The sequence below is a fragment of the Tupaia chinensis genome, unplaced genomic scaffold, assembly GCF_000334495.1.
Source record: "Tupaia chinensis unplaced genomic scaffold, TupChi_1.0 Scaffold000316_1, whole genome shotgun sequence".
Taxonomy (NCBI): Eukaryota; Metazoa; Chordata; class Mammalia; order Scandentia; family Tupaiidae; genus Tupaia; species Tupaia belangeri.
In genome coordinates this window covers 2,496,661-2,511,576 of record NW_006159809.1, presented here as the reverse complement: position 1 = coordinate 2,511,576, position 14,916 = coordinate 2,496,661, and the positions used below count along the sequence as shown (strand labels likewise).

Sequence of the window (14,916 nt, the reverse complement as noted above, 5' to 3'; positions counted from 1 at the left end):
TTTAAACCAAAACATATTAGAAACTTGGGTAACTGACCTTGGCTTTTTTGAAAATCAATCATCTCTGTAGAAGATAGTTCGTCATCACTAGATGTCCCTTCCTGATGGTTACTAGTCCCAGAAAGTGTCCGGGCTTGTCTTCTTTGTGCCCTTAATTTTGCAATAAACCAAAAATAAATGAAAAGCAAATAGTTCTTGCTGAAAATAAATGCTTTCTGACGAAGAGAAGTAATTTTACCAAAAAATTAAGATGGCTGGAAACATACCATCATATTAGCATACAATTTTGTTAATACTTTTAGCTACCATTAGTTTGAGTTTGTAATTCTCCTTTTTCTCAGAAGACATTCCCAGTTAGGGTATTCTAACAGGCTAACCAGTCCCAAGAGGGTAACCATGTAATCAGGACCAGTTTCCAGCTATGAGCAATTTCCAGCTTGATGAATGCATTTTAGCCATTACTTTTAACTAATCTGAATACACAGTGTGTCTGCAAAATGGGAAGACTTAACTAAATTTTGCTTTTGCATTATCCTCACAAATTAGTATGTCAGGTCATGGTTAGTTATGCTTAAGTAGTGAAAAGTACTTGCTCCATGGTGCTTTAAGTCTTCACTTTATATAGCTACCTTCGAGATTCAATTTCTTCTAAAATCCACTGAGTTTTTTCATCTATAGCCAAGCTTCCATTTGATGTCGTCTCAGCTTTGCCTGTTAATAAATAGAACTGATTTTGTACTATGAATTCTTTTTTTTGAGAGGTTTTCGCTATAGGGGGCGTGCACTTACCAGACAGACAGAGACAGACAGAGAGACAGAAAGAGAGAAATCACCCCCCAGGGGGGATGGTCACGCCGCAATCCCTTCTCCTCCATTTTCCTCTCGGGATCTCGGGCACGCACGCACACGCACCTGGCGTGAGTTTTAAGCCACTGGGTCCGGGACGCGAACCGCGGTCGACTATGTGGGAGTCCAGTGATATAGCCATTACGCTAACTGCTGGTTCCCATGTACTATAAATTCTTAACAGGAACAAATGAAATACTCTGAAATAAAGATAATATTCTGGATGTGCATACACATGTATTCACACGTGTGTGTGTGTGTACATAAATGTACACAATACATACAATGTGCCTGAATTCTGTATTTCATTATGCAATGAAATTTCAATGTTATCTTCCTATTGCAATATTAACAGGCATTAAGTTTTATTAGCTTAAAAAATGAGTTTGGCACTTGAGAATGACTATAAAATTCTATTATGAAGTTTCTTTCCCACATTCCTTTTAGCAGTCTCACAAGTTTTCTCCATAGTCATGTACTAAAAATATCTCCACTACCCATATCTTATTGATATTATTTCCTATAATGAGTCATTAGAAAAGTCATGATACATTTTTGCATAAACATGCAGAAAAATAGGTCATGCCTTTTGATTTTTCCAATGACCCAATAGTATATTATTTATGACCAACTAAATGTTCTGTGTTTAAAAGTCACTTTGACTCTGCTTTTATCAGCTACTGTGGTATGGTCTTATCTCTTTCACTCTCTCCTGACAGTGCTTTCATCAAAGGACAGCATCTCTGAGAATACAAAACCAGAAGGAGAACTAGAAGGAAGCATCCAAATGTTATATAAGATCTTACATGGATCTATACTGAAATGCACCAGAACTAAGCAATGGAAAGACCCTGAAAAACCATAATTAGGTATCTTACAGGTTCTATAGATTTATGTAAACTCATCTCAAAATATTTATAAAATGGTCATATACATATTTTTCCTAAAATACTAAATGATTAGAATTTACAATGTTTATTTTTTAGTCTTAGACCTCATTTAAAACTTTTTCAAACCCTACCTGTAAATGTTTTCGGTTTTTGGAAGAGGGTAGGTAAGGGGTTATTGGGAAAATAAACAAAATTTACTATGCAGGAATAAAACTATTTTTATCTATTACAATTTAGCTTAATTATATTGAATATGACAAACACTAACGGGATAACTGTTGCAAATATGATGATTCGTGCTTTAATTCATCTTGCCTGCGTTTCAGAAAAGTCATAGCTTGTTTTGAAAGGAGTGTGTGCATGGACGACTCTATTTCTTGGATGATGACAATCTGAAATACATTGATAATAAATTACAGTAAGTATTAAAGAGTAACACTTAGAAGATAATGAAGCACATGTATATGCTCAATTCTCATATAAAGAAACATTTCCAATATTAGTTACATCTCTGTTATAAAACACTGTCAGCATCAGACCTTGCTGCCAATACTTTTAATATTAAAAAACACAGAATCAACTTATTATATTGGAACAGCTATAAACACCATGAATAATAAAACCAAGTGAGATGCAGTCAGGAACATGCATATCAGTGATAAATTGTTTGAGACAGATGAGGAGGAGGAAATGAGAGGCACAGCTGAGGAGCTGGACAGTGAGGGGCAGTTGAAGAAACCGGTGAAATCTGAAAAACCGAAAATACCTAATCAGAGATAGGTAAGAAAGCTGAAATGCAGAAATGAGTGACCAGCTGAAATTGGAACCTGTGTTTATTGGGCAACAATTCCCACTCCGGAGATGCTTCATAGCTGCTGATGGATACAGCAATTTGTTTCTGGCAAGATTTTAGAAGTGTGATTCTTTAATACTGAATAATAAAAGAAATTACTCTGGAATAAAGACTTCAGAAAGTAATTACCAAATGGCATTATTAAGGTAGCCAACTTAAAACAATAGAGTACAAAGCATCCAACTGCTGGGCAACATTTTAATTGCTGAATAAAAAATAATATGGCAAGTAGAATTTATTTTCAAGTGGTTGATCTATTTTTAAAAGAGGACAGCTGGACATCTCAAAGTAAGGATTTAGTATACAAATAACAAAAACAGAAATTATAATGTGAAGGTTTCATAAATCTGATCACAAAATAATTTCAAAAAACCCAGATGGGAAAAAAAAGAAAACCCAAAAAACTATTATAAATAAAGCCAAAAGATGAAACAAACGGGTTTTTATCTACATTTCAAATAGGATAAAGCATTAAACATTTTAAATTATAATTGTTTATCTGAAGAAAACTGAAAAAAAAATCCCACTAGGAATCAGAAAAGATAACAGAACAAAAGACAAATAATTCACAAGGCAAACTATGTATAGTTAACAAAGCAAAGAGTTTGTTTCAGAACAAAATACAATATATAAAAACAAAATCCATTCTCCCCACAAACTAGTAAACTAACAAAACTGGCACAATTTTTCTGAAGCATAATTTGGGAATATATTTCATAAGCCTGTAAAATATTTAAACAATTCCTATTCTCTGACTTCATCATATAGAAATTTTTCTTAAAAGATGAAAAAAAAATTTTTTTGAGCTTTTTTTTGCTATAGGGCGTGTGTGCTCACCAAAGAGACAAGAGACAGAGAGACAGAAAGCGAGAAATCATCCCTCAGGATGGGGAGGGGGGTATGGCCACGCCCCAATCCCTTCTCTTCCATTCTCCTCTCAGGATCTGGGGCACACATGCACACAAGCCCAGTGTCAGTTTTAAGCTACCAGGTTGTCTCGAACCACGATTGATTACATTAAGAGTCCAGTAACATACAGATGAAATTTTAACATAAATATTTATATGCAAAATTTTACGGTATTACTTATAATGGCAAAATTACTAACCCCCTCCCCCCAATGTCCAACATTAACTGAATGCTTAATATAAGAGTATATAAAGACTGTACAGTGGCAGCCAGCAGGTGGTGGGGTAGTTAAGGCATTGTATTATACCACCTGCCGGCTGCCACTGTACAGTCTTTATAAACAAAAACAAAGACAAAAATAAACTGCTCACAAAAATGACTGAAGAAAAGTATTTAATCGTAGGGTTTTGACTTTCCTTACTTCCATGGTATAGGGGATTCTCCAGAAAGAAGAAATTATGTCAATAAATATTTGTATGTACCTTTTCATTAAGACAGTCAATTAAATTATCCACATAAATTTTCATGCTTTTATAGAATTTATAATTTAGAGCTTGATCTGATGAATTCTCTAGATTCTGAATTGTACTCTTTGAGCTCTTGACATCTTGTTTACATTTTTCATATTCCCTCAGGTGTGAGCGGTGAGTATCCTGTAGTAATGTTAATCTAAATAAGTAAAACAAAAATTGCTTTATTTTTCAAAGATTTTTTTTTTTTTAATACAAGCCTAATGCAAATGTTCCAAAAAAACCATGAGGAAACTGCAGACTGCATAAACCTGGGTTTATTGAGTTTTGCTAACCAGAGCAGTACAATAAAAAAAGAGGTCTTGAAGTAGAAAGGTGGGAAAGCTCACTTACAGATTTTTTTTTTTTTTTTTTTTTTAGGATTTCTATCGTTTAATTAATTCAGTCATATTCTACCATTTTTTATTTCCAAAACCACAGGGCACTACTTTGAAGATCTCCATTCATTTTTTAACTTGTGATTTTGAAATAATTATACATATGCAGGATTTGTAAGACAGTACATAAAAGTTCTGTTGTCTTTTGCATTTTAGTTTACTAAAGTTCCGTATCCAAACCAAGAGCATGGTGTTGGTATGATGTCTAGGTACAGTTTCATCACATGTGTACATTCCCATGGCTACCTCCATTATCAAGATACGGAATGTTACTATCACCATAAAGATTTCCCTCCTTTAAAATCACACCTACCTCACTCCCTCCAATACTCTCACCTTCTTTTCCTTTTTTTTTTTAAATTTCAATTTATTTATTTGCATTCATTCACTACATCATTACAGCATACAAAATGAGATTTTCCATCCAGAGTACACTGTATATTGTCTTAATCAAGCACATCAACAAACATGTTATTGTCAGCAAATGATCTTCCATTTCTTGTTTTCTTTATGTTTTGCTCCTCCCCCCATCCTTGATTCCCTATCTCTTGCCCTCTGCCATCTCCCACTCTCCTCCCACACTGTCTCCGGTATCTATGTTTGCTTTTTATACTGTTTTTCCCCCTCATTTTATTGAATCACCAAAGACCCTAATCAATCCAAATACCCTCATAGCAAACACAGGTGACATACACATTTCCATGAGCACAAGTCTAACTTTATGCTTCCTATAAAGTAGCACCTAGCTGGGGCTATATATCTTACTGCAGTCATTGAATAGATATTTTTTTCCCTGAAACTATTTTTTGTAATTCAATTTACATTCCTTCCCTAAGCATCATCACAGCATACAAAATGTGATCTCCCATCCAGTACACACTGCATAGTGACTCGATCATGCACATTATAAAAAATTTTCCATTTCTAGTTCCTAGAATTATTTCCACCCCTCTTTCTGACCCTATGTCCCTTCCCACTCTCCTCTCACACTACCTCCAGTGTCCACAATTGTCCTCCATTTCCTTCCTGCCCACAATGAATTGATCACACAATTTCCTACATAATCTAACTACTTTCAGTGGTGAGTTCACTCATTACTACTAAGAAAACCAGTTTTAACTTAAATCAAAGAAACGCCAAGGAACTTTGCTTAAAGCCAGGAAACAAGTTAGGATTCTGTTCAAATGGTAGGTGCATGAACCTATCAGTCTCATGTACTTTTATCTTCTGTTCTGGTTCAATTTTCCTGATTAAATTCTGGGATATAATATTCAACTCCAGACTTGTCCCTATGATTAAGTTGGCCACTTTCTTAGTTTTTGAACTCTTATTTCCTTGTGTCTGTATTTAATTTTCCTGATACAGCACACCCTTGAGAACTTCTTGGAGATCTGGTCTGGTGCTGGTAAATTCTTTCAGGTTTTGTTTATCTGAGAATGTTATTGTCTTTTCTTCCCACCTGAAAGATAATCTTGCCAGGTACAGTATTCTTGGCTGAAATTGCTTCACTTACAGATTTTTAAGGACTGGAGGTAATTGTAGGCTAGTTTGAAAGTAGAAGTTAATGAGTGTATGAGTGTGGGTTTATTTTTAGGGCAGGATTGATCAGAATTAGAAACTGTGAGTGGCAAGAACAATTGGTGGTCTTATATTTTAAACACAAGAATCCATGTAGAGTTTTAGTTGGATCAATCTATAGTCTTCCCTGGAATATAGGTATCTGAATGAGCTGGTGTTAAAACCACTGCCAAAAAAGAAAAAAAAAAAAAAAAGGAAAAAAAAAAAAAGGCTTATATGTTCAACATTAACTGAATGCTTAATATCAGAGTATATAATGACTATACAGAGGCCCAGTAGGTTAAGGTGCTGGACTCCCATATGGACAACTGCAGTTTGAGTCCTGAACCTGGTAGCTTGAAAATCATGCCAGGTGCATGTGTGTGCATGCCCATCACCTCAGGGGGTGATTTCTCACTTTCCCTGTCTGTGTTTCTCTCCAGCAAGCACATGTACCCTTTTTGAGGCCTGGCCTTGTAGCCTAGTGGGTCAGGGAGCTGGATCCCACATGACTGACCACAGTCTGAATATCAGCCCTGGCGGCTTGTAAAACACACTGGGTGTGTTTGTGTGTGCATGCCCAAAATTCCAACAGGAAGAAGAAAGAGAAGAGAAGGAATTATGATGGGGAGTGATTGCTCTCCCTTGCTCCATCTCCCTCTGGTAAGTATACATACCTGCCAGCAAAAATCAAAGGCAAATAAAAACCCCAAACTCATTTAGACATGTTACAGTTTAGTCTAATTTTTCTGTTTTGGGATTTGTAACGGTTTCTGTTTTATTTAACATTAGAATTTCATGTTCTTGGAGGTATAGTCCATTTCCTCTGTTGCTACTCTATTAAAGACAGATAGCCATTGTCTTTCAGCTTGTGGGAGTATTCCATGTACCAACTGATGTTACATTTAAAAAGTCAAATATAGGGGCAGGCAGATGGTGTAGTGGTTAAGGGCACTGGACTCCCACATGGCTGACTGTGGTTCGAGTCTCAGACCTGGCAGCTTGTTTTCTTTTTCCCATTCTCTCTCTCTCACCCTGCCTCTCTCTGGTCAAATTACCATACATATATACATAAATAAAGTTAAATACATAATTTTTTTCATAATTATTTTTTTTAAAAAAGTCAAATACGATTGAGTGACTGCTGGTATTTTAAAATTGATTATTGGGATAGACAGTGACACAGAAATAAAGTGTGATGCTCTGTGAGGCTATTCCACATGGGAAGGTTCTAGGTTCACATCCAGAGAACTCCCTGAACACACCAAGCACATATGCCCATGATCTGGGGATGGATTATGGGATCAAGACCCTACGGGAGGTACTGTCTCTCTATTCCTCACGAAGAAATAAGTACACTTTTAAATTCAATGATCTGTCATATATACATGCCAATGAAAGAATCAGAAACACTGCCTCTTTAAAAATATCTGGAATGTATTTTCTACTATTATCTGACTCTGTGAGTGAATTAGAGAATTAACTAAAAATGGGATAACAAATATTTAGTATGTAGACCTAAATCAGACTTAAGTTTTTAATTCTTCTTGTTAACCTGATCCATAATAGAAATTCTAATATCTGCCTAGGGTAAATATCCTCTCTGAGCTTTTATGCATTTTTCTTTCAAAGTCTGTCCTTGCTTTATGTAATGAGCACTTAAGGTTTAAGATATAAATAAAAATAATAATGTACAGCAGGCAATAATAACATTTTTTTTTAGTTTCCTGAGGGTGTACGTACTCATCAGAGGGGGACAGAGAGAGAGCAAGTATGCGCACTCTCCAATAGGGTGTGGTCACACTTTAATCCCTTCTCCATTTCTCCATCTTGTCAGGATTTTGGGCATGCATGTGCATGTACCTGGAGTGTTTTTCAAGCCTCTGGAGCCAAAATTCTAATGGCAGGGGAACCAGCAGTTAGCATAATGGCTATGTCGCTGGACTCCTATGTAGTCGACCGCGGTTCGTGTCCCGGACCCAGTGGCTTAAAACTCACGCTGAGTGCATGTGCGTGCGTGCCCAAGATCCCAAGAGGAGAATGGAGGAGAAGGGATTGCAGCATGACCATCCCCCCTGGGGGGTGATTTCTGGCTTTCTGTCTGTCTGTCTGGCGAGCGCATGTGCCCTACAGCGAAAAACCTCTCAAAAAAAAAAAAAATTCTAACGGCAGTCAGTTATGTGAGATCATGCTTCCCTTTACCACCAGGACATGAGGCAGGCCCAATAACATATTTTAATTAAATACACATTACTGGCTATTACAGTAAACTTGTAAGTATGTAAAGCTAGGTAGAGAACAGGGCATATAGTGTTTGTCCTCTTTTTTTGTATATAAAATGCAGCAACGTATGCTTCTATATATACGCTCATATAGAGAACTGCTAAAAGGTAACACAGGAAATGGTGGCAATGGTTTCCTCTGAGGAAGCTGACTTCTTTTCCTTTGAATATCTTTTTGTTGATTTTTATTTTTTTTCTTAATCATGAGTGTATTTTCTTTTAAAATAAAGAAACTTTGGTTAATACAAAATACAATTAAGTTAAAATTAACATTTATTTAGATTAAATGAAATACTAATCTAAATCAGTGATCTACAGCCTTTTTTTATGTTATCGCTCATGTGATGTAATTCTCTCAAACAAAATCTCTTAACGACCATATCAATTCTGTGTTATATGCAATTCTAGATACAACACTGTTAAAAGATGTCATTCTGGGCCAGCAGGTGGTATGGAGGATAAGGCCACTGGATTCCACATGGCTGACTGCACCATTTGAGTCCCTGACCCAGTGGCTTCAGAGTGTTGCTGGGTATGTGTGTATATGAGTGCCTAAAATCCTGAGAGGAGAATAGAGAAGAAACTGTGGCATGGCCATCACCCAGGGAGGTGATTTTTCACTCCCCTTCCTCCCATGTCTCCCTCCGGTGAGTGCATATGTCCTACAGATAACTAAAATAAAAAAGATGTAATTCTGTCTTCTTCTAACTTAGGAAGCTATGTAGTAGCTTATATGCCAATAAATAATAATGAAGACATTATAGAAATAATCCTGAATCTGTTAATAATCTCATCATTTAACATACACTGATGAAAAACATTAATTTAGAACAGGAGTCAGCAAACTTTATTCTGTAGAAGTCCGGATAGTAAATAGTTTAGGCTTTAAGGACCAGATGATTGCTGCTACAAATAATCAACCCTATACTGTGCTGTACCACAAATGCAGCCATGTACCATAAACATACAACATGCCATGTTCCAACAAAACTTCACTTACAGAAATAGATAGGGTGGTAGTTTGGCAACTTTATAGAATATAGAGATAACCTAATTACTAAAACTTAGTACATCTTAAAATTTTCAAATATATGTTCCACTAAAATATGCTACCACATATTCTTCCAAATCTTCATTTAAATGAAAAACTATAACCAACATAATTTAGGTGAAGTATGGCTAAGGAATGAAGCTATCCTAAACCTGGTTCATAGAAAATATACTGGAGAAGAAAATTTTGAATCTATTCTCAAGAAATAGGAAAAAATACATTTGAAAAACAACTCAAATGTTTTTCAATATACCTGTGTTGGCTAACCAAACCTTTTTTGTTTGTTTGTTTGTTTTGCTAGAGGTTCTGTGACTCTCACCAGAAACAGACAGAGAGGGAGAGAGGAAAGCATTCCCGTGAAGAATGACCATGCTGCATCCCACCCTGTTTTTTGGGATTTTGGACATGCACGCACGTGTTCAGCATGTTTCTTAAGCTGCTAGGTCCGGGACTTGAACTGTGCAGTCTAATCATCTGATCACAAAGCCCGCTGTGAACCCTCTTTTTGTATCTATTATAAAAACTAATTAAACATTTACCATCGCAGTAGCTCTTTCATCCATCTAATGATACAAACTAGATCCTGAGTAGTTCAATCACACACACTGAAAACAAAACCATTATGGGGTTTGCCTTAGTTCCAGCAAAAATATCATTTATATTAAAATTAGTACTATTTACTTAAAAGGCAAATATTAATACTGGTAGAATAAAATATAGCCATGCTTTAATCTGTACCAACCCATAAAAATATGACCTTTACCAAGGTTAAGTTTTCCTAGAAATATATTTTAAGGAAAAAACCCCTAAAAGACCAGAAGATCAATAGGAAGAATATATTCATTATCTTTAACATGATGTATCAGAGAGAAAATTTTAAAATTAAAATGTCTAACAGAAAAATACTTAGGATGTATCAACTATATGAACAAATATGGAATAATTTTTAAATGAGATTATTTAAAACTGTATAAAATGCTTATAACCATTTAAAACTGTATAAAAATGCTTATAACCATATTAAGTTAAAAAAAAGAATTTTATTTTTACTTATTTCTAACCATGTAACATGTATCTGTTATAAAGACTAAAAAAGACTGCAGAAATGAAATCAGTTGTGCTAGTTCGATAACACAAGACATGCTATTTTCTTCTGAAAAATCTGTTTAACGTTAAATTTAACAATTAAGAAGAATACAGCGCTATTTTTCATTATTAAATATCTAGGAGAAATGTAAACTTTGAAAGTGAGTATTACTCACCTAGTATTTAGTTGCTTCTTTATCAGTTCTAAATTTATGGGTGGAAATGAAATAGAAGTATCAAATTTCCTCACTGTTTGAGGTTCTCTGCTGTGGGAAAGGTCTATGTTTCTTCCCTAAGAGTAAAATGAAAACTTACTTTTAAAAAAGCACTTTGTTTACTTCATAAACGTTAATGCATGAAAGGAGACACAATAATCCAAGGTCTCTTCCAACTAAAAAATTCCATACATCTATAATTTTTCATGGTCACAGTATAGTATTTTAAAAATCCTTATACTTTTAAATTTCAGAACTTTAAATTCACAAGTAAGAAGCAAATTTTAAAAATATCATCATCCACATTTAGTCTCTACGTCATTAAGGCTAATCCTGTTTACTGTACTGTACTCTCAGCTTCACGTGGTTTTTGAAGCAGCCTTAGCCCTTGACCAATATTAATTTGTGAGATACGCAGCTGTCTGGCTAAACTAATACCTTGTTCCATGACTGAAGTAGCCACTGAACTCGAACTCTACTTTTGTCAATGAAAAATAAATAGGAGTGTCTGGAGAGTTTCCAGATAAAGCTTTTAGTATTAAGTCACTGTTACTTGGGTTTTGTGTTACCTGCAGAGGAAGACATTCCTAACTAATACATTTGTAACATGGTATATTACACAGTTCTTTAAAAGTGTTGAGAAAAGGAAGTCTGTTGTTTTAAGGCACCAAATTTGTAGTAATCTGTTATAGCAGCCACAGGAAACAAATACAGTGGGACACGGTAGAGTTTTAATAAAGGAATCAGTATGTGTACTTGCATTAGTAATAAAAAATGTAAATCAAGTGTGACATCCCATTTTTACCAGTTAAACTTGCATCTCAAGTTGGCAAAATTGTGAGATATTCCCGTATCAGTGGCATTACGGATTGGGCTAGGTTTTCTTTACTGAGTGCCAAAAAACATTCATCTCCTTTAATTAGTATTTCATTCTTGGTAATTATGTCAAAGGAATAATTAGAAAATATACATCTAAACAAAATAAAGAAGAGGGAAAGAAAAAATAAAATATTCATAAATATTCACTGATTCTGAATTCTTAGATTTTGGGAATGCATGCATGATTTTTATTTATTAATTGGAAAAAAACAATCAGAGGGTACATAACCTAAAATGTTCACTGAAAGGAAGAACTGTTAAGAAAGGTAAGATCTGGGAGGGAGGGTGTCTGTGGGTGACATAGTTAGTGGTTAGGGAGTGGGACTCCCACATGGTTGACCATGGTTTGAGTGCCAGACCTAGAGACTTGAAAATCATGCTGGGCACCTGGGTGTGCATGCCCCAAATTCCAAGAGGAGGATAGCGGGGAGGGACTGTGGTGTGGCCATCTCTCCTGGGGAGTGACTTTTCACTTTCGCCCTCTTTCTGTCGGGTGCATGCTTCCTATGGCAAAAACCTTTAAAAAAAAAATTAAAAGATGACTGATTTAGTAACTCCAATGGGTATTATGTAGCTATTATATTACTGTTAATATATCAAATAGGAAGATATTTATACTGCATTAATAAAGAAATCAGAATTCAAAATTATATGCATACTGTGGTTCCCAAACTACATGCAAAAGTATTCCAGAGAATCAAAGAGAAGTGGTGGGATACTCTAATAAATCTTTTAGGAAAATGGCAATACTTAACATTGGCTGGACAATTAGATCTAATTAGTTCACAGATGCAACATTAGAATGTGTTACATCCCTTTTGATAAAGTCATATTTCTGGAGCTGTGTTTTGAAAGATGCTATGATGAAAAGCTTGTACTGTGAAGATCAGAATAGAAATTAGAGTGGTAATGTCTAATTAGATTTCAAGGTTTGAGTAGTCACACAGAGCCCAGTGTGTGTACACATCCCATTAATAGTAACTGTGGTTACATAAAGAGGACATAAAAAAGACTTTTTCTTCAATTCATCTGCATTATTGTATCCGAATGCCTAATAAGATATTAGGGCATACATTTTGTTAAGCTCTTTGGACTAAACTACTTAAGAAATGGAATTGTTTGGTACTTCTTTTGGCTTAAGGGTGCCATGATAAAATTACTGAGATGCCAATGGTTCCATGAATGAGAAAGTTTGAGAACTTCTGATGTGCACTACAATTGCCAACTGAGCTAGGAAAAAGGAACAAAAGCACACCAAATACAAAGGAGCTGTGCAAACTTGAACCATCAGAGTACAGACTGAAGTGTTTTCTTGAAGCAGTTTTTCAATTCTGTTGCTATACTAACTTACATAAAAAAGGGAGAAAAAAATCTAAGCCTGTTAACAATCATGAACAGTCAGTCCTCCAGGTCTAGCTGCAGTAGCATGTGCCAACAGACACTGCTACTTGGCAGGCTGAGGCCATGTGGGAGGCCTAGGTTCCATTCCTGCCATATCTAGTCCCAGCTATTCAGGAGGCTAAGGAAAGAGTATAACATTGTGAGACCCTGTTATTTTTTTTTTTATGTTAGAGGTAAGTGCACTTGCCAGAGATAAAGGGAGCGAAAAAAACACCCCCATGGGGAATGGTCATGCCGTAATCCCTTTTCTCTTTCTTCCTCCTTTTAAGATTTTGGGAATGCATGTGCATGGTATGTTTCTCATACCATGGGGCCAGGTACTTGAATCATCCATGTAGGAACAAGGCCAAAAAACCCACCCAATACCCTGTCTTTAAATAACAAAACAGTCTTCAAAATAATTTCTCTGGTCAGAGATGCCTATGTTATAATTACAGGCTTACCTTTACTTAGCATTCAAGTTTTAATAACGTGGAGTTCTTACAATACTTTCCCTCTTAAAAGAACAAATAAATGCTAAATGTATTCTTATTAAAAAGATTAAAATATAAAACCACATAGTTATATAGTATACTGTTTATAAGCACTTAGACTTGTATCATTTTAATTTTGACCTGTAGTCACCTATTCAGGTATGTAACACTATTATTATAGGTTGTACAAATATTTACTGAGCACTCAAAATACTAGATATTGGTGGATATAACACCTAACAAAATAGTTAACAATTTTTACCTCTCAAAAAAAAAAAAAAATCTTGAGGCCAGGAGGTGGTGCACTGGAGGCACGATTGGACCCACATGGGAATGTCCTTCCTTTGAGTCCCAAGGCCTCTCTGAGCACACCAAGCATACATACATGTCTGTCATCTGGGCTGGCAGAGACCGTGAGACCGGGGGTGGATTGTGATATGAGAGTCCAGTTGGGGGTAGCTCTGCGTCTCTGTCTCTCATTAAAGAAATGAGTATAAAATTTAAAAAGAATTGGTTAACAATTCTTGACCTCATGGAGCTTATATTCTAGCACCAAACACAGAACTCAAATACAGGACTTTTAACCCCATGTACAATACTTTTTTCGTTAGTTTTAACTTGTTATAGGATATATGCGTTTGATGGAGAGAGAGACAGAGATAGAGAGAGAAAGAGGAAGTAAGAAAGCACCTCCCCCGCCAAAGGAAAGGTGACCACACCACAATTCCTTCTCCTGTACTTTCCTCTCAAAATTTTAGGCATGCACACACATGTGCCCTGAGTGTTTTTCAAGCCACTGAGACCAGGACTTGAATTGCATAGTTGGTCATGTGGGATCCAGCTGCTTTAGCCACAATGTCACTTGGCTTTGTTTTAAATCTCATGATTTCTTTAAATTTTACTTAACACCTATCCCATATAATATAAACTATCAGTTACTATAAAACTAAAGATAAAAAAAGATACGGTCTCCTTAAATGGAAGGTGTTTATAACCAAGTACACAACAGACATAATACAAATCATGTACTGGGTTGAATGGTAGCCTTTTAAAAGATGTATCCCTGTCTTAACCCCTCAAACATGTGACTATGACCTTATTTGGAACAAAGGGTCTTTGTGCCTGTAATTAAGTGAAGTACTTATGATAAGATTATCTTATTTTTTTTTTGAGAGGTTTTCGCTATAGGGTGCGTGCGCTCGCCAGACAGACAGAGACATAGAGACAGAAAGCGAGAAACCGCCCCCCAGGCGCACGCGCCCTATAGCAAAAATCTCTCAAAAAAAAAATAAAATAAAATCATCCAGTCACAAGCCAAGAAATACCCGGAACAACCAGAAGTCAGAAAAACCAGGGAAATTCTTCTCTGAGGCCTTCAGAAGGTCAGCCTTGCTAACACTTTGATTTCAGATCTCTGGGCAAGATACTATAAGGGAATAAATATCTATAGCTTTATATCACCAAGACTGTGATAATCTGACACATATGGTATAAAACATTATTACCTTTATCATTTTAACTGCTTTCCTCATTTGTTGTTGTTCCCAAATATTCTGATTTTCCTCTT

At 35.7% G+C, this 14,916-nt stretch overlaps 1 protein-coding gene across 1 annotated transcript in view; it reads right to left on the bottom strand.

Annotated features, from left to right (window-relative positions):
- GCFC2 (GC-rich sequence DNA-binding factor 2) overlaps positions 1–14,916 on the bottom strand; it is a gene marked incomplete in the record, with an annotated part of 44,760 nt that overhangs the window by 19,950 nt on the left and 9,894 nt on the right. The window contains 6 exon segments of the mRNA XM_014588886.2: positions 38–150; positions 630–711; positions 2,005–2,128; positions 3,981–4,167; positions 10,558–10,673; positions 14,855–14,916. Coding sequence (XP_014444372.1) covers positions 38–150; positions 630–711; positions 2,005–2,128; positions 3,981–4,167; positions 10,558–10,673; positions 14,855–14,916 — 684 coding nt within the window.